Source organism: Lissotriton helveticus, chromosome 5_2 (assembly GCF_964261635.1).
Source record: "Lissotriton helveticus chromosome 5_2, aLisHel1.1, whole genome shotgun sequence".
NCBI lineage: Eukaryota > Metazoa > Chordata > Amphibia > Caudata > Salamandridae > Lissotriton > Lissotriton helveticus.
Window position 1 is genome coordinate 7,971,227 of NC_136066.1, and position 25,708 is coordinate 7,996,934.

The 25,708-nt window shown below is 55.1% G+C and overlaps 1 protein-coding gene across 1 annotated transcript in view; it reads left to right on the forward strand.

Annotated features, from left to right (window-relative positions):
* The first annotated feature begins 1,008 nt into the window (after positions 1-1,008).
* The window catches only part of LOC144761115 (DNA repair protein SWI5 homolog), a 57,624-nt gene continuing 32,924 nt past the window's right edge, over positions 1,009-25,708 (forward strand). The window contains exons 1-3 of the mRNA XM_078646573.1: positions 1,009-1,092; positions 8,798-8,846; positions 15,846-15,967. Coding sequence (XP_078502699.1) covers positions 15,846-15,967 — 122 coding nt within the window. The 5' untranslated portion in view covers positions 1,009-1,092; positions 8,798-8,846. The remainder of the gene's footprint in view (positions 1,093-8,797; positions 8,847-15,845; positions 15,968-25,708) is intronic.

Consider the following 25,708-nt stretch of genomic DNA (forward strand, 5'->3'; position numbering starts at 1 on the left):
TGCACGTGTGCCTCCTGGGGCCTGGGCACGTGCTTCCTGGGGCCTGGCACGTGTGTGCATGTGCTTCCTGGGGCCGGTGCACGTGTTTCCTGGGGCCTGGCACGTGTGTGCACGTGTTTCCTGGGGCCTGGCACGTGTGTGCACGTGTTTCCTGGGGCCTGGGCACGTTTGTGCACGTGTTTCCTGGGGCCTGGCACGTGTGTGCACGTGTTTCCTGGGGCCTGGGCACGTTTGTGCACGTGTTTCCTGGGGCCTGGACACGTTTGTGCACGTGTTTCCTGGGGCCTGGCACGTGTGTGCACGTGTTTCCTGGGGCCTGGCACGTGTGTGCACGTGTTTCCTGGGGCCTGGCACGTGTGTGCACGTGCTTCCTTGGGCCTGACACGTGTGTGCACGTGTTTCCTGGGGCCTGGGCACGTGTGTGCACGTGTTTCCTGGGGCCTGTGCTTCCTGGGGCCTGGGCACGTGTTTCCTGGGGCCTGGCACGTGTGTGCACGTGTTTCCTGGGGCCTGGGCACGTTTGTGCACGTGTTTCCTGGGGCCTGGCACGTGTGTGCACGTGTTTCCTGGGGCCTGGGCACGTTTGTGCACGTGTTTCCTGGGGCCTGGCACGTGTGTGCACGTGTTTCCTGGGGCCTGGCACGTGTGTGCACGTGTTTCCTGAGGCCTGGCACGTGTGTGCACGTGCTTCCTTGGGCCTGACACGTGTGTGCACGTGTTTCCTGGGGCCTGTGTTTCCTGGGGCCTGGGCACGTTGCACGTGTTTCCTGGGGCCTGGGCACGTTGCACGTGTGCCCTTTTGATCCCTTCAAGATGGCCGCGGGACGAGCCGCATCCAGTTGTCTCTTTTTTATGTCTATGGCAGAGACACGTTGTGTGACGCACGCTTCCCTCCCGTTTTGACGGCGGCGGCGGCAGTTGTGCGGCGTCGTTGCTTAGAAACAACCAATCACGAGCGGAGCTGCCGAGGCGCGGGAGCGGAAGCGAGGCTTGGAACGCTGCCGGTGCCAGGCTGGAGTCTCCCGGGGAGAAGGAGGGAAGCGGCGGCGGCCGGGGCTCCGGGCCCAGGGCGGGCCGGGGGCTCCCCCGGAGGTGCGGGAAGGGAAGGGCGGGGCGGTGGGGAGCTCCAGGGGCGAGCCCGGCCGGAGACGCGCGGAGAACCGGCCCCTGAGGGCCAGCCCGGGGATGACAACACCGGGGGGAGGGGCTCTCAAGGGGGCGTGGCCAATGCCATGAAGGGCGGGGCTTAAAACACCTCAGCTCAAACTCTGTGCTCAGCAGAGTCTGACCCAGACTTGTGCTTTTCTGTTTCTGTCGTTGCACCCAGATATATGATACAACAACAACCAGCTTCACACCTACAACAAGCCTGGACTATTGGCTTTGCCAATGGTTGTTAGCTGCATAAGATAAATAAGCAGCACCTATGGCTTGTTGTATATAATATTGAAAACGCTTCCACTTGAAGCCCTGGTGACACCGCGACGATGTTGCTGCTCCTGAGTTTCAAAAAGAGAAGGGAAATCCAGAGAGAAAATGACTCTTTAAAGGATTTCCCTTCCCCCATAACGCTTACCCAGCATGACGTCATGACGTAACTTCTCCACTAGTGAGAAGTGAGCAGTGTGAGCAGCGCACATCCATGGGCAGGCGCGGTGCGTCCATTGGGGCGTTGGGGCGTAGCCCCACTAAGCAACATGGACGCACGCACACTGAGCAGGCAAAATACAATTGTATTTGCCAATGCTCCTTACCTTGACCTTCAGTCCTTCCTCACCTGCCGCTGAAGCCAGGGGGTGGGGTGGCGCCGGCTGGGCTGCGGTATCTTGTTTGAGTGGCACAGGGCTATGACCAGCCTGAGCATGCGCTGATCACAGGCTTCCCTAGTTACAAGGGACCCAAGGGTGCAGCTTCATGCCGCCAGGGCAGCGACAGCCCCCGGGTCTAAATGGGCAATCTGGGCGAATACTAACTGAGCCCCCCTAGCCAATCCTGGCGGTGCATGCAGCGCCAGGATTGGCTGGCCCACCGGTGCAACATCCATTATTGGGTGTCGCGTGTGGGTAGTAGCACGCACTACAGTATGGCCAATCACTGTATGACTTCAGTGATTGGCCATACTGTAGTGATTGGCCATGGCTGTGTGTGTGGTGACATCCCAGGCCCGCCGCAGCTCACGTCACAGGCGCACACAGGCACACTAGACCTCGTACTGGAGCACGTCGCCGTGTTGTAGTGAGTTTAGTGACTGCTGGTCACACGTTCATGCACTCACCCGCAGCAACCTTCACAGCAGCAAAAGCCGCTCTGGAAGTACCAGCAGATCAGGGAAGACCCTCCGACATGCGAAAAACGGTAGCCCCGTCCCCATCTGCAAGCTCCGCCGCTGCCGAAGTTCCCGGTGAGTGGCTTTTCAAAGCTGGGTCTGCTTCTTGCTCAGCCATTGCTGCTGCTTCCCTGGTCTTTGGTCCTTTTGTAAATTTTTTTTTTATGCGGGCACTCGGTGTTTGACCTTCCTTGCCCAGGACCCTCGATGTGCCTTTGTGCATGACTCGGGTTGTTACTGCAATATGCGGGACCCCTCTAGATTCTTCTCTTTAAAAAGGATGCCGTTTATGCAGAAAAAGCCTTTTTACATCCGGGTTGTAGCTTCTAGGGCGGAATATTTCCAGTTCTGCTAAAAAACAATCTCTAGAATAATTGCACTTGTGAGCTTTCATTGCTGCTGCCTGGGCTGTATCTACTCTGCATGTGATGGAAGCTTGCATTGTACCTTCTCTGTAAGGGAAGCCTGCATTGCTGCTGCCTATGCTCCATGCGTGAGAGAAGCTTGCCCTTGTGTTGTACCTGCTTGATATATGTGAGAGATGCTTGTGCAGATGTTGCTTATGTTGTACCTTCTCTGTGAGGGAAGATTGTGCTGCTTGTGTTTACCTGCTCGATATGTGAAGGAAGCTTGTATTGTTGCAGCCTGTGCTGTATTTGCTCTGCGTGTTAGGGAAGCCTGTGTTGCTGCAGCCTCTGCTCTACCTGCTCTGTGAGGGAAGCTTGCGCTGCTACTGCCTGTGCTGCATCTCCTCTGCTTGTGAGGGAAGCTTGCATTGCACCTTAGCTGTAAAGTAAGCTTGCATTGTTGCAACTTGTGCTCTACCTGCTTTGTGTGGGAAGTGTGCTCTGCTGCTGCTTGTGTTGTGTATTCTCTGAGGGAAGCTTGCACTGGTGCTGTTTTTGGAACCTTGCATTGCTGCTTGTGTTAGACCTGCCCTCTGTGTGAGGGAAGCTGGTGCTGCTTCAATTTTACATGCTCTTTGAATGTGAGGGGAGCTCTATCTGATGCTGATTTTGCAAGACTCAGTCCAAAAGAAAGACACTGGTGCACTGCTCTAGGAGTCAAAATTACTAACATTGGCCTTTCAAGGAATGATCTGTTTTGTCCACATGAGACCTGGCTAAATGTTTGTTCCCAGCACCTGAGTGGATGGATTCCTTGTCCCAGGTCTGCTTAACTTTTCATGTGTTACATGGGCTACAGCTTCTTGGAGCCCACTGTGTCCCATGTGCGTTGAAGGAAGAAGAATCTTCAGTTCTGACAGAGTAAAGTGCTGGGCGTGAGAATCTATAGTGAAGTAAAGCGCAGCAGAGCTGGAGTACCACTGTGGTCCAGAGATATGGTCTAGGTATTGCGACAGCCAGACCCAAATCCCACACCTAAAATCGATCTTTATTCTGTGAATACTACTTGAATTCAAAGTGTTTGCAACAAGCTCGGGGTCCCTCCCCACAAACACACATGTACCCTCCTTACTTCTCTATCATACCCCGACACAAAATCACCACACAAGTACCTAGAAGGATACCTACAACTTGCATACAACAGAATCATAACTACCACTGCAGCCAATTTTCAAACCTGCCAATGTTACTCAAGACGCCCTCTGTCCAAATCAGATTGTGCTACTCTGCTAAATGACAGGCTTCTGCCCCCCCCCCCAACGTCCCCTTGTTTATTGCCCTGTTCAAACAGCCTGGGTGTCTTTCACTTCTAACATAAGCCAGCACACAGCTCCACCACTTGGAAATCTCAATGTTGTTCCTTCCTGTCCTTAAGTTGAATGGCAGACACTCTTTTCAGAACCAAAGCCAGAGCAACGGCACTCTGTGCTGTACCACCCCCAACTTCGTGCCCACCAGTTCAGTCTTCTTCACTCTGCCCCATTTGCCCATGTGAGATAGTTTGTGCGTCTTCACATGTCCATGCCATGAATTATCGGCCACACGCCATTGTCCGGTCTGTGCAGCTCTTCAGTAATCTGTTCACTCTGGACTATGGGATTCGATGCGGATGATACAAAGCTATTTATGGGGCTGTTTACCCCCAAAACCGCTCATCAGATGCCCAGTGTTATTCTCAAGCGGATTATGGAATCCTTCATGCCCAGCAAATCAGCAAGAAATACTGCAGCTGCTTTCTGTTGCTGATTCCTTACTAAGGATACTTCCACCTACTTGGAACAGTAATCCACTCTCCGCACTCGTGCATCGTCCAAAGTGGAAATGGTACATTTACGCCAAAGGCTACCTTTTCCCACATAGGGGCATAGCCGTGAACAGCACCCCGCCTCGGTCTCCATGCCCAAGCTCACACGCTGCACAGTTCTTGCCTCGAGACTCAGCCGGACAGCCTTTACCCACCCAAGATACCAACACGTCAGTCTCAATCACACCCGGGTCGTTTGTGAGCAAAAGGACAGCCCAGCTCAGGTGCCAGCTCGTCGCTTTAAGGAGTTTACCATGTGAGAATACGAGTTTTGATTACCGGAGAAGTATCGCAGCCCCTTTCCTCGATGGAATTCAAGCATTGTGCCCTGAAAGCAGGTCAAGAGGCGCTGGATTGGCATTACAGGTTAACAAACCAATTGTAATCCCACCTCAAACTAGCAAAGGGGGTCGCTCATTCAGCTAGTAGTTCAAGAGGTCTAGGAAATAGCTGGTTAGATGGCGACTGTCGAGAGGGAAGAAGAGTGACAAATAGGAGTTGTTGCCACTTTAAGTCAAATCCTAGTGATGTCAACTTAACAACAGCAATGTACCTGCGAAGATCGCTTATCGAAACTTATGTGCCCATAAAAAGACAGTTTTGCAGGTTAAATTGGGAGTTAATGCTATCTGCCATTACTGATCAACATGGTAAGCACTTTTGGCGGCTAGTGAATTCCATAACTATTTCATCACTCTTTAGAGCCCCAGATAAGTCAGAAAGATTGGTATATTGTATACATTCACTATATAGTGGCGGAGACTCTGAAAATGTGTCCGTGCCCCAAGCCAGCTTTGAAGTGGAGGTGGAAGTGATCACAAGTACTCAGACGGCGGTAATGCTACGTGAAATGATCCGTAATGTGTAAGCCTCTAGGGCTGGTGGCCCAGATGGGCGACCATCTGATATTTAAGAAGGATCCTATGAAATGGGGATTAGTGTTGAGTGCGTTCCACCAGTGGGTAACGCTAATGGGCGTCTTCCCAGACTCCAAGAAGGGAGCCATAGTGAAGCCCATTCATTAAAAAGGTCAACTGGATCAGCCTGCTGACTATCGCTTGGCCTCTCTCCTCGATATCCCTTCTTAACTTTATGCTCAAACATTAAACACACTGCTTGGGCTTTTGATTTTGGGCTAATCCCGGTGGAGCTAGGAGGCTTTGGGCTAAAGCATTCTACAGTGGACTCTGTTTCACGGTGTAGGGAGCTGCGCTGCAGTCGATAGGTGGCCTTTGCTGCTGCTTCGTTGACTTCTGAGCAGCATTTTACAGGGTGGACATAGGTACGCTTTCCGGAGCACTGTTGAGTCTATTGAAGAAAACACACGTGACCATTGGGTCCAGGTTGATATGGATGGACAAGGAAGCCTGGCGAGGAAAATCCTGTCTGAGAATGGCTTACGGCAGGGGTGCGTTTTAGCACCCCTACCAAAAACTTGATATGGCTTGACGAAAGACCCCTGACGGGGTCTTTAGGTGCTGCTGTTTAGTCTGTTCTTTGCGGACCTCCCCCAGAAGTTATGTGATACACACAGTTACTGTCCAAAGATTTGGGGCAAGCAACCCAGCTGGCCTCTGTACCTGAGTGATCTGGTAGTGGCAAATCCAACGCCTAGGGGGCTCTAAAGAAAATTAAATGCCTGAACACCTATTGTCTTGAAAACAAAGTGCTGATAAATGCTGAGAAAATAAAAAACGAGTTTTTCACTAGAAAGAAAAGTAATTTTGCTTGGTTCTTAGGAAATGTGCGGTTGGAGCAGGTTAGGGCATGTAAGTGTCTGTGTGTGATCTGAGGTGGGCTAAACGTGGCCACCCGTAGAGTCATGCTATCAACCAAAGTGAATGGCGTGGGGAAGTTCAACCGCAAATGTGGTAGCTATACCTTTGAGCCTTTAAGTATAGTGATACCAGGCAAACTAATACCCCGGGCTCTGCATGGTGCAGAGATGCTGCCAATGGTTAGGCGGGTAGGTTAGGAAGGCTTGGAGGGTAATTTGTTGAAAGTGTTCCTTGATTTACCGAAAAATCCTATGATACAAGCTGTTAGAAAGGAATTGAGAACAGTAGCCTGGAGTTCGCTGGCGGATGCCAGAGCTTTTATTTGTCCATTAAAAATTGGGTTTCTGGTGACAAACCGTCGGCGCTAAGTTTACACAAGTTGTTGGCAACCTTTCTCTCTAGGAGGAGCCCAGTGATACAAATGTTGAAGTGCTTGGAAGTTCCTTACTTGGGTCCCGAGGGAGTGAGAGTAGCTCAAGTTAGTCATATAAAAAGCACCTCAGACAATGTACTATTGAAACCAGTTGGAAAGGGTACAGTCAGTATCTCAAATGTAAGAGTTTTCTTATCCCATTTTTAGCATCGCAGAGGAGTATGGATTTCTATCCATACCTATATTCAATACCAGACAAACCCGTACAGAACGAAATTCTGCGGCTGAGGGTGAGCATCGACCTGGTTGGCGAATAGAGGGATTAAAAACACAGGTAGATGAGTGCGCTGTCCAGTGCCCCTTGTAAGTGGACGTGGCAATATTCAGTGATCCATCTATTGATGGATTGTGCACTCCTTGTCGAGGAAAGGATGACCATTCTCTGGCCTATATTCAAAAGTATGGGATACAGTGAGACAAATGAGTTTAAACTTGTTATGTGGCCTTGGATACCAGGATCCAGCCATTGCCACCGGTATACAACTGCAGACAGTGATAACACCCCAGGTTAGACTGCACCCCTCTCGGTGCTCGAAGGCAGAAGGTTGGCAAACCCATAGATGTGTCTGGATCACTTACACAGCATCATTGGTTCCGTCGCAGGACGTTACAGCAGGCCCCCACCGCACACGTGTAAAGAGCATTCCTCAACTGTCCCCTCCACACCTTGTCCAAGGTCAGGGTCCCCCATTTTCTGTCTCTGATATTCCCACTACTAACTACATCTCTGGCAATTATGAAAAGGGTCAAAACCATAGTGTACTTGTTGGGAACACACACAGGTTGGAAATCCACCCCCTACATGTCTGCCAGCCGACAGGGTTTGTGGAGAGCAGTGTATCCTGCCCCTTTGTTGTCACCGAAAGAACCAAAGGCTGGAAGTCAGTTTTAATCCACGGTTTGACCCATTTTGCAGTCTGTTGTGCTCTCCCCATGAGACGCCCTGATAGAGCCCTAGTAGCCAGACACTCGCGTTGACCTGGCCTCCTTAAAACCCTTACTTTTCCAAGACCATTGCTTAACAATACAACGCTGGACACACAATTCCTTACTACACACAACATGCCTTGTCTTGTGCAAGTGGTGTGAGCAGGCAGCTCCTAGATGCTGACGGCTGGTAGTAAGGCACTGGAAGGAGAGGGCGCCCTGAGCTCACCTCTCAGCCACACCCATGGGGTGAGCCCTGCTGTGTTTCAGCATGTCTCCAGCTTGGATCACAGACGTGATTTGCACAAACCCACGCTTGGAAAGAGGTCACGCTTTAGCTTCACGCCCTTCATTAAGTCACCCGGTTGTTTCAACTCGCTTCGGGGCTGAGCCACGTGTAGACAGCACAACCTGGTGTTCATTCAAACGGGGGGCCTGGTTCTCTCTCTCTCAGCTGGGGGCTTCTCGGATTCATTACAGCATTCCTAGTGCCCCTGGCAGCCAAGACCCTCTGGCCCAGGGGTCTGAGGGGTACCACCTTCCCAGGGCCAGAACTGTTCTCCAACTGCCTCTCCTGTACATATAGCCACCCCAGGGCTCCCTGAGAATTGTTGTCCACCCACCTCCAAGGCATTATAGTAGCCCCCTCCCCCGGTATTCCTGAGGATAGTTTCCCACCCACTTCTCCCTGGGATTATAGTGCCCCCCACCTTACTCAACACTGTTCTCCACCCACCTCTCCTAGACATTACAGTAGCCTCCCATGCCCCCTTCCCAAGTCTCCATGAAGACTGTTACCCACCCACCTCCAAGGCATTATAGGAGCCCCCCCCAGGTCTTCCCGAGGTCTGTTGCCCACCCGCCTCTCCTAAGCACTGTAGTACCCCCCTCCCGGTCTTCCTGAGCACCAGCCCTCCCCCAGTGTTCCTGAGGACATTTATCCACCCACCTGTCCTAGACATTTTGGCCCCCCCAGTCTTCCTGAGGTCTGTTCTCCACCCACCTCTCCTAGGCATTAACCGACCCCCGGGTAATCCTAAGGACTGGTTGCCCTCTATCCTGCTCCTGACGCAATCATCTTAGCTGCTCATTCATTCATTCATTCTGTTTGTTTCACTCTAGGGCGTCTGTCGGACCGCAGAAGACTTGTCATTCAAGCTTCAAGTCGCCGGTAAGTCTTGTGTCTGTGGTACCTTTGTATCTATTGTCTTGACATCCGGGGATTTTGAAAACCGCACCGTATGCCCAGGGCGCAGCCCCACCGTATGCCCAGGCACATCCCCAACGTATGCCCAGGGCAGCCGCACTGTATGCCCAGGGCGGCCCCACGTATGCCCAGGGCGGCCCCACGTATGCCCAGGGCGGCCCCAACGTATGCCCACGGCGCATCCCCATTGTATGCCCAGGGCGGCTGCACCATATGCCCAGAGCGGCTTCACCGTATGCCCAGTGCGGCCCCACCATATGCCCAAGGGGGCCCCACCATATGCCCAGGGCACCCGCCCCTCTTCCCTCTTTCCTGGATAGCACCAAATACGTCAGTGCGCTTCATTTAGAATCGTTGTATGTAGATATCATGTGGTATTAAAAACAGGCCCGGATCCGGCCCTCCTGGGCCTACTTTGGTCACCCCTGGTTCACAGTGTTCCCTTATTGTCTTGTCTGTTACTGTCCCTCCAGCGCTGAGGTGTGACTCTTGCCCCAGTGGCCCTTGCGTCAGAGCTGGTCCTGGGTGAGGTGTGACTCTTGCTCCAGTGGCCCTTGCAGCAGAGCTGGTCCTGGGTGAGGTGTGACTCTTGCCCCAGTGGCCCTTGTGTCAGAGCTGGTCTTGGGTGAGGTGTGACTCTTGCCCCAGTGGCCCCTGCAGCAGAGCTGGTCCTGGGTGAGGTGTGACTCCTGCCCCAGTGGCCCTTGCAGCAGAGCTGGTCCTGGGTGAGGTGTGACTCCTGCCCCCAGTGGCCCTTGCGTCAGAGCTGGTCCTGGGTGAGCCGTGACTCTTGCCCCAGTGGCCCTTGCGTCAGAGCTGGTCCTGTGTGAGGTGTGACTCTTGCCCCAGTGGCCCTTGCGTCAGAGCTGGTCTTGGGTGAGGTGTGACTCTTGCCCCAGTGGCCCTTGCGTCAGAGCTGGTCTTGGGTGAGGTGTGACTCTTGCCCCAGTGGCCCCTGCAGCAGAGCTGGTCCTGGGTGAGCCGTGACTCCTGCCCCAGTGGCCCTTGCAGCAGAGCTGGTCCTGGGTGAGGTGTGACTCCTGCCCCAGTGGCCCTTGCGTCAGAGCTGGTCCTGGGTGAGGTGTGACTCTTGCCCCAGTGGCCCTTGCGTCAGAGCTGGTCCTGGGTGAGGTGTGACTCTTGCCCCAGTGGTCCTTGCGTCAGAGCTGGTCTTGGGTGAGGTGTGACTCTTGTCCCAGTGGCCCCTTGCGTCAGAGCTGGTCCTGGGTGAGGTGTGACTCCTGCCCCAGTGGCCCCTGCAGCAGAGCTGGTCCTGGGTGAGGTGCGACTCTTGCCCCAGTGGCCCTTGCGTCAGAGCTGGTCTTGGGTGAGGTGTGACTCTTGCCCCAGTGGCCCTTGCGTCAGAGCTGGTCCTGGGTGTGACTCCTGCCCCAGTGGCCCTTGCGTCAGAGCTGGTCTTGGGTGAGGTGTGACTCTTGCCCCAGTGGCCCTTGCGTCAGAGCTGGTCCTGGGTCATGTGTGACTCTTGCCCCAGTGGCCCTTGCGTCAGAGCTGGTCCTGGGTGAGGTGTGACTCTTGTCCCAGTGGCCCTTGCGTCAGAGCTGGTCTTGGGTGAGGTGTGACTCTTGCCCCAGTGGCCCTTGCGTCAGAGCTGGTCCTGGGTGAGGTGCGACTCTTGCCCCAGTGGCCCTTGCGTCAGAGCTGGTCTTGGGTGAGGTGTGACTCTTGCCCCAGTGGCCCCTTGCGTCAGAGCTGGTCTTGGGTGAGGTGTGACTCCTGCCCCAGTGGCCCTTGCAGCAGAGCTGGTCTTGGGTGAGGTGTGACTCTTGCCCCAGTGGCCCTTGCAGCAGAGCTGGTCTTGGGTGAGGTGTGACTCTTGCCCCAGTGGCCCTTGCGTCAGAGCTGGTCCTGGGTGAGGTGTGACTCTTGCCCCAGTGGCCCCTTGCGTCAGAGCTGGTCCTGGGTGAGGTGTGACTCTTGCCCCAGTGGCCCTTGCGTCAGAGCTGGTCCTGGGTGAGGTGTGACTCTTGCTCCAGTGGTCCTTGCATCAGAGCTGGTCTTGGGTGAGGTGTGACTCTTGCCCCAGTGGCCCCTTGCGTCAGAGCTGGTCTTGGGTGAGGTGTGACTCTTGCTCCAGTGGTCCTTGCATCAGAGCTGGTCTTGGGTGAGGTGTGACTCTTGCCCCAGTGGCCCCTTGCGTCAGAGCTGGTCTTGGGTGAGGTGTGACTCTTGCCCCAGTGGCCCCTTGCAGCAGAGCTTGTCTTGGGTGAGGTGTGACTCTTGCCCCAGTGGCCCTTGCGTCAGAGCTGGTCCTGGGTGAGGTGTGACTCTTGCCCCAGTGGCCCTTGCGTCAGAGCTGGTCCTGGGTGAGGTGTGACTCTTGCCCCAGTGGCCCTTGCAGCAGAGCTGGTCCTGGGTGAGGTGTGACTCTTGCTCCAGTGGTCCTTGCATCAGAGCTGGTCTTGGGTGAGGTGTGACTCTTGCCCCAGTGGCCCCTTGCGTCAGAGCTGGTCTTGGGTGAGGTGTGACTCTTGTCCCAGTGGCCCCTGCAGCAGAGCTGGTCCTGGGTGAGGTGTGACTCTTGTCCCAGTGGCCCCTGCAGCAGAGCTGGTCCTGGGTGAGGTGTGACTCTTGCCCCAGTGGCCCCTTGCGTCAGAGCTGGTCCTGGGTGAGGTGTGACTCTTGTCCCAGTGGCCCCTGCAGCAGAGCTGGTCCTGGGTGAGGTGTGACTCTTGCTCCAGTGGCCCCTTGCGTCAGAGCTGGTCTTGGGTGAGGTGTGACTCTTGCCCCAGTGGCCCTTGCGTCAGAGCTGGTCTTGGGTGAGGTGTGACTCTTGCCCCAGTGGCCCTTGCGTCAGAGCTGGTCTTGGGTGAGGTGCGACTCTTGCCCCAGTGGCCCTTGTGTCAGAGCTGGTCCTGGGTGAGGTGTGACTCCTGCCCCAGTGGCCCTTGCGTCAGAGCTGGTCCTGGGTGAGGTGTGACTCCTGCCCCAGTGGCCCTTGCGTCAGAGCTGGTCTTGGGTGAGGTGTGACTCTTGCCCCAGTGGCCCTTGCAGCAGAGCTGGTCCTGGGTGAGGTGTGACTCTTGCTCCAGTGGCCCTTGCAGCAGAGCTGGTCTTGGGTGAGGTGTGATTCTTGCCCCAGTGGCCCTTGCGTCAGAGCTGGTCCTGGGTGAGGTGTGACTCTTGCCCCAGTGGCCCTTGCGTCAGAGCTGGTCCTGGGTGAGGTGTGACTCTTGCCCCAGTGGCCCCTTGCGTCAGAGCTGGTCTTGGGTGAGGTGTGACTCTTGCCCCAGTGGCCCTTGCAGCAGAGCTGGTCCTGGGTGAGGTGTGACTCTTGCCCCAGTGGCCCCTTGCGTCAGAGCTGGTCTTGGGTGAGGTGTGACTCTTGCCCCAGTGGCCCTTGCAGCAGAGCTGGTCTTGGGTGAGGTGTGACTCTTGCTCCAGTGGCCCTTGCGTCAGAGCTGGTCCTGGGTGAGGTGACTCTTCCCCAGTGGCCCCTTGCAGCAGAGCTGGTCCTGGGTGAGGTGTGACTCCTGCCCCAGTGGCCCTTGCGTCAGAGCTGGTCTTGGGTGAGGTGTGACTCTTGCTCCAGTGGCCCTTGCGTCAGAGCTGGTCCTGGGTGAGGTGTGACTCTTGCCCCAGTGGCCCCTTGCGTCAGAGCTGGTCCTGGGTGAGGTGTGACTCTTGCCCCAGTGGCCCTTGCGTCAGAGCTGGTCCTGGGTGAGGTGTGACTCCTGCCCCAGTGGCCCCTTGCGTCAGAGCTGGTCCTGGGTGAGGTGTGACTCTTGCCCCAGTGCCCCTTGCGTCAGAGCTGGTCCTGGGTGAGGTGCGACTCTTGCCCCAGTGGCCCCTTGCGTCAGAGCTGGTCCTGGGTGAGGTGTGACTCTTGCCCCAGTGGCCCTTGCGTCAGAGCTGGTCCTGGGTGAGGTGTGACTCTTGCCCCAGTGCCCCTTGCGTCAGAGCTGGTCCTGGGTGAGGTGCGACTCTTGCCCCAGTGGCCCCTTGCGTCAGAGCTGGTCCTGGGTGAGGTGTGACTCTTGCCCCAGTGGCCCTTGCGTCAGAGCTGGTCCTGGGTGAGGTGTGACTCTTGCCCCAGTGGCCCCTTGCGTCAGAGCTGGTCCTGGGTGAGGTGTGACTCTTGCCCCAGTGGCCCCTTGCGTCAGAGCTGGTCCTGGGTGAGGTGTGACTCTTGCCCCAGTGGCCCCTTGCGTCAGAGCTGGTCCTGGGTGAGGTGCGACTCTTGCCCCAGTGGCCCTTGCAGCAGAGCTGGTCTTGGGTGAGGTGTGACTCTTGCCCCAGTGGCCCTTGCGTCAGAGCTGGTCCTGGGTGAGGTGTGACTCTTGCCCCAGTGGCCCTTGCATCAGAGCTGGTCCTGGGTGAGGTGCGACTCTTGCCCCAGTGGCCCTTGCAGCAGAGCTGGTCTTGGGTGAGGTGTGACTCTTGCCCCAGTGGCCCTTGCGTCAGAGCTTGTCTTGGGTGAGGTGTGACTCTTGCCCCAGTGGCCCTTGCGTCAGAGCTGGTCCTGGGTGAGGTGCGACTCTTGTCCCAGTGGCCCTTGCAGCAGAGCTGGTCCTGGGTGAGGTGTGACTCTTGCTCCAGTGGCCCTTGCAGCAGAGCTGGTCTTGGGTGAGGTGTGACTCTTGCCCCAGTGGCCCTTGCGTCAGAGCTGGTCCTGGGTGAGGTGTGACTCTTGCCCCAGGGCCCCCTGCGTCAGAGCTGGTCCTGGGTGAGGTGTGACTCTTGCTCCAGTGGCCCCTGCAGCAGAGCTGGTCCTGGGTGAGGTGTGACTCTTGCCCCAGTGGCCCTTGCGTCAGAGCTGGTCCTGGGTGAGGTGTGACTCTTGCCCCAGGGGCCCTTGCGTCAGAGCTGGTCCTGGGTGAGGTGTGACTCTTGCTCCAGTGGCCCCTGCAGCAGAGCTGGTCCTGGGTGAGGTGTGACTCTTGCCCCAGTGGCCCCTGCAGCAGAGCTGGTCCTGGGTGAGGTGTGACTCTTGCCCCAGGGGCCCTTGCGTCAGAGCTGGTCCTGGGTGAGGTGTGACTCTTGCCCCAGTGGCCCTTGCGTCAGAGCTGGTCTTGGGTGAGGTGTGACTCTTGCCCCAGTGGCCCCTGCAGCAGAGCTTGTCTTGGGTGAGGTGTGACTCTTGCCCCAGTGGCCCTTGCAGCAGAGCTGGTCCTGGGTGAGGTGTGACTCTTGCCCCAGTGGCCCTTGCGTCAGAGCTGGTCCTGGGTGAGGTGTGACTCTTGCCCCAGTGGCCCTTGCGTCAGAGCTGGTCCTGGGTGAGGTGTGACTCTTGCCCCAGTGGCCCTTGCAGCAGAGCTTGTCTTGGGTGAGGTGTGACTCTTGCCCCAGTGGCCCTTGCAGCAGAGCTGGTCCTGGGTGAGGTGTGACTCTTGCCCCAGTGGCCCTTGCGTCAGAGCTGGTCCTGGGTGAGGTGTGACTCTTGCCCCAGTGGCCCTTGCAGCAGAGCTGGTCTTGGGTGAGGTGTGACTCTTGCCCCAGTGGCCCTTGCGTCAGAGCTGGTCCTGGGTGAGGTGTGACTCTTGCCCCAGGGCCCCCTGCGTCAGAGCTGGTCCTGGGTGAGGTGTGACTCTTGCTCCAGTGGCCCCTGCAGCAGAGCTGGTCCTGGGTGAGGTGTGACTCTTGCCCCAGTGGCCCTTGCGTCAGAGCTGGTCCTGGGTGAGGTGTGACTCTTGCCCCAGGGGCCCTTGCGTCAGAGCTGGTCCTGGGTGAGGTGTGACTCTTGCTCCAGTGGCCCCTGCAGCAGAGCTGGTCCTGGGTGAGGTGTGACTCTTGCCCCAGTGGCCCCTGCAGCAGAGCTGGTCCTGGGTGAGGTGTGACTCTTGCCCCAGGGGCCCTTGCGTCAGAGCTGGTCCTGGGTGAGGTGTGACTCTTGCCCCAGTGGCCCTTGCGTCAGAGCTGGTCTTGGGTGAGGTGTGACTCTTGCCCCAGTGGCCCCTGCAGCAGAGCTTGTCTTGGGTGAGGTGTGACTCTTGCCCCAGTGGCCCTTGCAGCAGAGCTGGTCCTGGGTGAGGTGTGACTCTTGCCCCAGTGGCCCTTGCGTCAGAGCTGGTCCTGGGTGAGGTGTGACTCTTGCCCCAGTGGCCCTTGCGTCAGAGCTGGTCCTGGGTGAGGTGTGACTCTTGCCCCAGTGGCCCTTGCAGCAGAGCTTGTCTTGGGTGAGGTGTGACTCTTGCCCCAGTGGCCCTTGCGTCAGAGCTGGTCTTGGGTGAGGTGTGACTCTTGCCCCAGTGGCCCTTGCGTCAGAGCTGGTCTTGGGTGAGGTGTGACTCTTGCCCCAGTGGCCCTTGCGTCAGAGCTGGTCCTGGGTGAGGTGTGACTCTTGCCCCAGTGGCCCTTGCGTCAGAGCTGGTCTTGGGTGAGGTGTGACTCTTGCCCCAGTGGCCCTTGCGTCAGAGCTGGTCCTGGGTGAGGTGTGACTCTTGCCCCAGTGGCCCTTGCGTCAGAGCTGGTCCTGGGTCAGGTGTGACTCTTGCTCCAGTGGCCCTTGCAGCAGAGCTGCTCCTGCTGTTCCTGTGGTTGAAATCTCCACAGTTGTATTTATTGTTGGTGTGTTTGTTTCCTCAGGCTGTGACCTGTTGAAGCTTCTAGTTACTGAGCAGGTTTCCTCGCTGTTGCTTCTGTCCACAGCAGCAGTTCGAGTTCTGTCGTTGTCCGTGGTCACCCTGAGCCCTGGAGTGCACTGCTCTGCGTCCTTGGGTCCCCTTGAGTCAGAGCAGCAGGTGGCATTCAGCAGGCATGCCCCCCGAGGGGTGCAGGGTGCATGCCCCATGAGGGGTGCAGGCCCCATCTCTGGAGAGAAGGCCGCTGAGGAGAGACTTGTTGGCCTCCTCCTGGATGGGGTCCTGGTTAGCACCGGGGCTGGACTCTCTCCTCTCAGTCAGAGCTGCCACCTGCTCCCCCTGGTTCCTTGCCCTCTAGTCAGCCACTCAGGGCTCTGGTGGCCGGTCCTGCCTCCATTCCTGACTCTCTGTCTCATTCCAGATGCAGTCTCCGAGGGGCTCCAGCCCTGGGGCCGGCAGAGAAGAGGCCCTCCGGATCGAGGTGGCCGAACTGAGGCGCAAGGACTCGGACCTGGACATTGAGGTGCAGCAGCTGATGGCAGAGTAAGTGCACGGCTGCGCCTGTGGGGTGAGAGAGCCGGGGTACCCTGCGCCCCAGAGCCGGGGCGCCTCTGGAATGGGAGAGTCCTCTCCCTCGAGGCTCGTCAGACCTTTGTCCACAGCTCTTAGACCAGTGCGTCCAGGTGACCCCAGCCCTGTCCCGTCCCAGTCCTTGGGACATCTCCCTGGTTGCAAAGCCCCTTGGAGACCCCCCTCTCCGACCAGGTATTTCTATGATCGAAGCGCCTCTCAGAGGGTGGATTTGTGTCTGCTTCCAGGCCGTGACGCACCTCACGAACCGCAACAGGGTTACAAGGCACTTCTTAGCGCTCCCACACTGGTTGGTTTCTCAGACCCCTGTTGGCACCCCCTGGCTGATGGATGTCGCTGACCAGGGGGGCAACTAGATCCGAACGTCGGGGAGGTTAACACTCCCAACAAGGGCTCGCCCTAGCACTGGTCGCACACGGTGCAACCGTATTTTTTGGTACACCCTCCCCCATTTCCTCCTTCTCCATGAATTCCCTCACTACCACTCACCAGCACTGCCTCTCATTTCTCTATAGCACCTTCTGACAAACATTTCATGCTTTTATAGGGCTATTCGTAGTTTAGTCGCACTCAGTTCTGTGATATGCATAGTACACGTTCTTGGTAGCAGGCACATTAACCCTCTGCGCTGTGTGGGTGGCAGGAGTGCACGGTGAGCGATGTGACAATGTGAGAGTAGGGTAAGAGGAGTGACTGCAGGGTGAGTGAGGTGACCATATGAATTTGGGTGCGGATGTAAGTGCAGAGTGGGACGAATGAATGCATGGTTAGTGATGGGCTTGTTTGAGTGAGATTGCAGATTGAGCAGTGAGGGGGACATGTGAGTGAAGTGTTGCATGAGTGCGGGCGAGTAGTGTGTTTGTGTGACCACAGGGTGAGGTACAGGTTGAACAGCACAAGTGCATTGTGAGTGATCACTGTGAGTGCAGAGTGAGCGGGTGAATTGTGAGTGCATGGTGATCAGTGTGAGTGCAGGGTGAGCGGGTGAATGGTGTGAGTGCATTGTGATCGCTGTGTGTGCAGGGTGAGAGGGTGATCGTTGTGAGTGCACGGTGATCGTTGTGAGTGCACGGTGATCGTTGTGAGTGCACGGTGATCGTTGTGAGTGCACGGTGATCGTTGTGAGTGCACGGTGATCGTTGTGAGCGCACGGTGATCGGTGTGAGCGCAGGGCGAGAATGAGGAGTAAGTTGTCTGAATGCAGGGTGCATTCCCAACACTTGACGTAACTCAGCATGTTATTGGCGGCGGCGTAGGGTTTCAGATACAAGTTAAACTATTACTATTATGGCATTAATCAGGGATCGAGGGTGGAGGAAATAAATAATGTGCTGATCCTGCAACAAACTTCCAGTTTTAGGATTAGGGTTGCCAGCTCATTATTTTGATGTCCCTGATGGTACAAATATAAACAGTCACCTAAAGCCGTATTTTCAGCACTTATCTGTGCATAATTCGAACAGCAAATATAAATAGAAGGCACTTTAAATTGTGTTCTAGGGCTGCCTGAATGGTCCATGACTGATAATTAAAGGGAACAAAGACAGAGAAGTCACGTTACAAATGAATACATACTTTTTTTTATATCTTTTTAGTGTCAAGATGAGGTCTTTGCAGGCTCTTCATTTATTATTTATTTCTGTGTTTTATAGAGCGCGAACTTGACCCATTCGGGTATCGGAGCGCTTTACAGGAAAACATAGTCATGTACAGAGTAGGCATAGCATCACCCAGTTACGGATCGAAAGAAGGAGGGCAGGGTGCAGGGTACATGAGGGAGAAAGGGCACGTATTTACAGAATAAATATCAAAATACTCAAGATGAGATAACATATTTACAGATTACGTTAACCACCGTTCGTGACAGGGCCCCAGGTTTCTGATGGGGTGAGCTAGCTAATCTGAAGGGAGGCAATAGAAGGCTATAGATCAATGCCTGTGGTGGTGGTAGAGGCAAAGTTTAAACGAGATATTTGCTCATGAGGAATTTTTTGGCATCCTTTTTGAAGCGAGCCAGAGAGGGTATTCTTCTGATCTCCGGCGGGAGAAAGTTCCATATTTAAAAAAAAAAAAAAAAGAACGCCTAACATAACATAACATAACAGACTGATGGATGTCTCAGACCCCTCTAATCGCTCCCAGACTTATGGGCGTTTCAGACCCCTCTAATCGCTCCCAGACTGATGGATGTCTCAGACCCCTCTAATCGCTCCCAGACTGATGGATGTCTCAGATTACTCCTGGGCTGATGGATGTCTCAGACCCCTCTAATCGCTCCCAGACTGATGGATGTCTTAGACCCCTCTAATCGCTCCCAGGCTGATGGATGTCTCAGACCCCTCTAATCGCTCCTAGGCTGATGGATGTCTCAGACCCCTCTAATCGCTCCCAGGCTGATGGATGTCTCAGACCCCCCTAATCACACTCACTGATGGATGTCTCAGACCCCTCTAATCACTCCCAGACTGATGGATGTCTCAGACCCCTCTAATCGCTCCCAGACTGATGGATGTCTCAGACCCCTCTAATCGCTCCCAGGCTGATGGATGTCTCAGACCCCTCTAATCGCTCCCAGACTGATGGATGTCTCAGACCCCTCTAATCGCTCCCAGGCTGATGGATGTCTCAGACCCCTCTAATCGCTCCCAGACTGATGGATGTCTCAGACCCCTCTAATCACTCCCAGACTGATGGATGTCTCAGACCCCTCTAATCGCTCCCAGACTGATGGATGTCTCAGACCCCTCTAATCACACTCACTGATGGATGTCTCAGACCCCTCTAATCTCTCCCAGACTGATGGATGTCTCAGACCCCCCTAATCACACTCACTGATGGATGTCTCAGACCCCTCTAATCGCTCCCAGGCTGATGGATGTCTCAGACCCCTCTAATCGCTCCCAGGCTGATGGATGTCTCAGACCCCTCTAATCGCTCCCAGGCTGATGGATGTCTCAGACCCCTCTAATCGCTCCCAGACTGATGGATGTCTCAGACCCCTCTAATCGCTCCCAGACTGATGGATGTCTCAGACCCCTCTAATCGCTCCCAGACTGATGGATGTCTCAGACCCCTCTAATCGCTCCCAGACTGATGGATGTCGCAGACCCCTCTAATCGCTCCCAGGCTGATGGATGTCTCAGACCCCTCTAATCGCTCCCAGACTGATGGATGTCTCAGACCCCTCTAATCGCTCCCAGACTGATGGATGTCTCAGATCACTCCTGGGCTGATGAATGTCTTAGACCCCTCTAATCGCTCCCAGACTGATGGATGTCTCAGACCCCTCTAATCGCTCCCAGACTGATGGATGTCTCAGACCCCTCTAATCGCTCCCAGGCTGATGGATGTCTCAGACCCCTCTAATCGCTCCCAGGCTGATGGATGTCTCAGACCCCTCTAATCGCTCCCAGGCTGATGGATGTCTCAGACCCCTCTAATCGCTCCCAGACTGATGGATGTCTCAGACCCCTCTAATCACACTCACTGATGGATGTCTCAGACCCCTCTAATCTCTCCCAGACTGATGGATGTCTCAGACCCCCCTAATCACACTCACTGATGGATGTCTCAGACCCCTCTAATCTCTCCCAGACTGATGGATGTCTCAGACCCCTCTAATCGCTCTCAGGCTGATGGATGTCTCAGACCCCTCTAATCGCTCTCAGACTGATGGATGTCTCAGACCCCTCTAATCGCTCTCAGACTGATGGATGTCTCAGACCCCTCTAATCGCTCCCAGGCTGATGGATGTCTCAGACCCCTCTAATCGCTCCCAGACTGATGGATGTCTCAGACCCCTCTAATCGCTCCCAGACTGATGGATGTCTCAGACCCCTCTAATCGCTCCCAGACTGATGGATGTCTCAGACCCCTCTAATCGCTCCCAGACTGATGGATGTCTCAGACCCCTCTAATCGCTCCCAGACTGATGGATGTCTCAGACCCCTCTAATCGCTCCCAGACTGATGGATGTCTCAGACCCCCCTAATCACACTCACTGATGGGTGTCTCAGACCCCTCTAATCACTCCCAGACTGATGGATGTCTCAGACCCCTCTAATCGCTCCCAGACTGATGGATGTCTCAGACCCCTCTAATCGCTCCCAGACTGATGGATGTCTCAGACCCCTCTAATCGCTCCCAGACTGATGGATGTCTCAGACCCCTCTAATCGCTCCCAGACTGATGGATGTCTCAGACCCCTCTAATCGCTCCCAGACTGATGGATGTCTCAGACCCCTCTAATCGCTCCCAGACTGATGGATGTCTCAGATCACTCCTGGGCTGATGGATGTCTTAGACCCCTCTAATCGCTCCCAGACTGATGGATGTCTCAGACCCCTCTAATCGCTCCCAGACTGATGGATGTCTCAGACCCCTCTAATCGCTCCCAGGCTGATGGATGTCTCAGACCCCTCTAATCGCTCCCAGGCTGATGGATGTCTCAGACCCCTCTAATCGCTCCCAGGCTGATGGATGTCTCAGACCCCTCTAATCGCTCCCAGACTGATGGATGTCTCAGACCCCTCTAATCACACTCACTGATGGATGTCTCAGACCCCTCTAATCTCTCCCAGACTGATGGATGTCTCAGACCCCCCTAATCACACTCACTGATGGATGTCTCAGACCCCTCTAATCTCTCCCAGACTGATGGATGTCTTAGACCCCTCTAATCGCTCCCAGACTGATGGATGTCTCAGACCCCTCTAATCGCTCCCAGACTGATGGATGTCTCAGACCCCTCTAATCGCTCCCAGGCTGATGGATGTCTCAGACCCCTCTAATCGCTCCCAGGCTGATGGATGTCTCAGACCCCTCTAATCGCTCCCAGGCTGATGGATGTCTCAGACCCCTCTAATCGCTCCCAGACTGATGGATGTCTCAGACCCCTCTAATCACACTCACTGATGGATGTCTCAGACCCCTCTAATCTCTCCCAGACTGATGGATGTCTCAGACCCCCCTAATCACACTCACTGATGGATGTCTCAGACCCCTCTAATCTCTCCCAGACTGATGGATGTCTCAGACCCCTCTAATCGCTCTCAGGCTGATGGATGTCTCAGACCCCTCTAATCGCTCTCAGACTGATGGATGTCTCAGACCCCTCTAATCGCTCTCAGACTGATGGATGTCTCAGACCCCTCTAATCGCTCCCAGGCTGATGGATGTCTCAGACCCCTCTAATCGCTCCCAGACTGATGGATGTCTCAGACCCCTCTAATCGCTCCCAGACTGATGGATGTCTCAGACCCCTCTAATCGCTCCCAGACTGATGGATGTCTCAGACCCCTCTAATCGCTCCCAGACTGATGGATGTCTCAGACCCCTCTAATCGCTCCCAGACTGATGGATGTCTCAGACCCCTCTAATCGCTCCCAGACTGATGGATGTCTCAGACCCCTCTAATCGCTCCCAGACTGATGGATGTCTCAGACCCCCCTAATCACACTCACTGATGGGTGTCTCAGACCCCTCTAATCACTCCCAGACTGATGGATGTCTCAGACCCCTCTAATCGCTCCCAGACTGATGGATGTCTCAGACCCCTCTAATCGCTCCCAGACTGATGGATGTCTCAGACCCCTCTAATCGCTCCCAGACTGATGGATGTCTCAGACCCCTCTAATCGCTCCCAGACTGATGGATGTCTCAGACCCCTCTAATCGCTCCCAGACTGATGGATGTCTCAGACCCCTCTAATCGCTCCCAGACTGATGGATGTCTCAGATCACTCCTGGGCTGATGGATGTCTTAGACCCCTCTAATCGCTCCCAGACTGATGGATGTCTCAGACCCCTCTAATCGCTCCCAGACTGATGGATGTCTCAGACCCCTCTAATCGCTCCCAGGCTGATGGATGTCTCAGACCCCTCTAATCGCTCCCAGGCTGATGGATGTCTCAGACCCCTCTAATCGCTCCCAGGCTGATGGATGTCTCAGACCCCTCTAATCGCTCCCAGACTGATGGATGTCTCAGACCCCTCTAATCACACTCACTGATGGATGTCTCAGACCCCTCTAATCTCTCCCAGACTGATGGATGTCTCAGACCCCCCTAATCACACTCACTGATGGATGTCTCAGACCCCTCTAATCTCTCCCAGACTGATGGATGTCTCAGACCCCTCTAATCGCTCTCAGGCTGATGGATGTCTCAGACCCCTCTAATCGCTCTCAGACTGATGGATGTCTCAGACCCCTCTAATCGCTCTCAGACTGATGGATGTCTCAGACCCCTCTAATCGCTCCCAGGCTGATGGATGTCTCAGACCCCTCTAATCGCTCCCAGACTGATGGATGTCTCAGACCCCTCTAATCGCTCCCAGACTGATGGATGTCTCAGACCCCTCTAATCGCTCCCAGACTGATGGATGTCTCAGACCCCTCTAATCGCTCCCAGACTGATGGATGTCTCAGACCCCCCTAATCACACTCACTGATGGATGTCTCAGACCCCTCTAATCACTCCCAGACTGATGGATGTCTCAGACCCCTCTAATCGCTCCCAGACTGATGGATGTCTCAGACCCCTCTAATCGCTCCCAGACTGATGGATGTCTCAGACCCCTCTAATAGCTCCCAGACTGATGGATGTCTCAGACCCCTCTAATCGCTCCCAGACTGATGGATGTCTCAGACCCCTCTAATAGCTCCCAGACTGATGGATGTCTCAGACTCCTCTAATAGCTCCCAGACTGATGGATGTCTCAGACCCCTCTAATCGCTCCCAGACTGATGGATGTCTCAGACCCCTCTAATCGCTCCCAGACTGATGGATGTCTCAGACCCCTCTAATCGCTCCCAGACTGATGGATGTCTCAGACCCCTCTAATCGCACTCACTGATGGATGTCTCAGACCCCTCTAATCACTCCCAGACTGATGGATGTCTCAGACCCCTCTAATCGCTCTCACTGATGGATGTCTCAGACCCCTCTAATCGCTCTCACTGATGGATGTCTCAGACCCCTCTAATCGCTCTCACTGATGGATGTCTCAGACCCCTCTAATCGCTCCCAGGCTGATGGATGTCTCAGACCCCTCTAATCGCTCCCAGACTGATGGATGTCTCAGACCCCTCTAATCACTCTCACTGATGGATGTCTCAGACCCCTCTAATCGCTCCCAGACTGATGGATGTCTCAGATCACTCCTGGGCTGATGGATGTCTTAGACCCCTCTAATCGCTCCCACACTGATGGATGTCTCAGACCCCTCTAATCGCTCCCAGACTGATGGATGTCTCAGACCCCTCTAATCGCTCCCAGACTGATGGATGTCTCAGACCCCTCTAATCGCTCCCAGGCTGATGGATGTCTCAGACCCCTCTAATCGCTCCCAGACTGATGGATGTCTCAGACCCCTCTAATCACACTCACTGATGGATGTCTCAGACCCCTCTAATCTCTCCCAGACTTATGGATGTCTCAGACCCCCCTAATCACACTCACTGATGGATGTCTCAGACCCCTCTAATCGCTCCCAGACTGATGGATGTCTCAGACCCCTCTAATCGCTCCCAGACTGATGGATGTCTCAGACCCCTCTAATCGCTCCCAGACTGATGGATGTCTCAGACCCCTCTAATCGCTCCCAGACTGATGGATGTCTCAGACCCCTCTAATCGCTCCCAGACTGATGGATGTCTCAGACCCCTCTAATCGCTCCCAGACTGATGGATGTCTCAGACCCCTCTAATCGCTCCCAGACTGATGGATGTCTCAGACCCCTCTAATCGCTCCCAGACTGATGGATGTCGCAGACCCCTCTAATCGCTCCCAGGCTGATGGATGTCTCAGACCCCTCTAATCGCTCCCAGACTGATGGATGTCTCAGACCCCTCTAATCGCTCCCAGACTGATGGATGTCTCAGATCACTCCTGGGCTGATGGATGTCTTAGACCCCTCTAATCGCTCCCAGACTGATGGATGTCTCAGACCCCTCTAATCGCTCCCAGACTGATGGATGTCTCAGACCCCTCTAATCGCTCCCAGGCTGATGGATGTCTCAGACCCCTCTAATCGCTCCCAGGCTGATGGATGTCTCAGACCCCTCTAATCGCTCCCAGACTGATGGATGTCTCAGACCCCTCTAATCACACTCACTGATGGATGTCTCAGACCCCTCTAATCTCTCCCAGACTGATGGATGTCTCAGACCCCCCTAATCACACTCACTGATGGATGTCTCAGACCCCTCTAATCTCTCCCAGACTGATGGATGTCTCAGACCCCTCTAATCGCTCTCAGGCTGATGGATGTCTCAGACCCCTCTAATCGCTCTCAGACTGATGGATGTCTCAGACCCCTCTAATCGCTCTCAGACTGATGGATGTCTCAGACCCCTCTAATCGCTCCCAGGCTGATGGATGTCTCAGACCCCTCTAATCGCTCCCAGACTGATGGATGTCTCAGACCCCTCTAATCGCTCCCAGACTGATGGATGTCTCAGACCCCTCTAATCGCTCCCAGACTGATGGATGTCTCAGACCCCTCTAATCGCTCCCAGACTGATGGATGTCTCAGACCCCTCTAATCGCTCCCAGACTGATGGATGTCTCAGACCCCTCTAATCGCTCCCAGACTGATGGATGTCTCAGACCCCCCTAATCACACTCACTGATGGATGTCTCAGACCCCTCTAATCACTCCCAGACTGATGGATGTCTCAGACCCCTCTAATCGCTCCCAGACTGATGGATGTCTCAGACCCCTCTAATCGCTCCCAGACTGATGGATGTCTCAGACCCCTCTAATCGCTCCCAGACTGATGGATGTCTCAGACCCCTCTAATCGCTCCCAGACTGATGGATGTCTCAGACCCCTCTAATCGCTCCCAGACTGATGGATGTCTCAGACCCCTCTAATCGCTCCCAGACTGATGGATGTCTCAGATCACTTCTGGGCTGATGGATGTCTTAGACCCCTCTAATCGCTCCCAGACGGATGGATGTCTCAGACCCCTCTAATCGCTCCCAGACTGATGGATGTCTCAGACCCCTCTAATCGCTCCCAGGCTGATGGATGTCTCAGACCCCTCTAATCGCTCCCAGGCTGATGGATGTCTCAGACCCCTCTAATCGCTCCCAGGCTGATGGATGTCTCAGACCCCTCTAATCGCTCCCAGACTGATGGATGTCTCAGACCCCTCTAATCACACTCACTGATGGATGTCTCAGACCCCTCTAATCTCTCCCAGACTGATGGATGTCTCAGACCCCCCTAATCACACTCACTGATGGATGTCTCAGACCCCTCTAATCTCTCCCAGACTGATGGATGTCTCAGACCCCTCTAATCGCTCTCAGGCTGATGGATGTCTCAGACCCCTCTAATCGCTCTCAGACTGATGGATGTCTCAGACCCCTCTAATCGCTCTCAGACTGATGGATGTCTCAGACCCCTCTAATCGCTCCCAGGCTGATGGATGTCTCAGACCCCTCTAATCGCTCCCAGACTGATGGATGTCTCAGACCCCTCTAATCGCTCCCAGACTTATGGATGTCTCAGACCCCTCTAATCGCTCCCAGACTGATGGATGTCTCAGACCCCTCTAATCGCTCCCAGACTGATGGATGTCTCAGACCCCTCTAATCGCTCCCAGACTGATGGATGTCTCAGACCCCCCTAATCACACTCACTGATGGATGTCTCAGACCCCTCTAATCCCTCCCAGACTGATGGA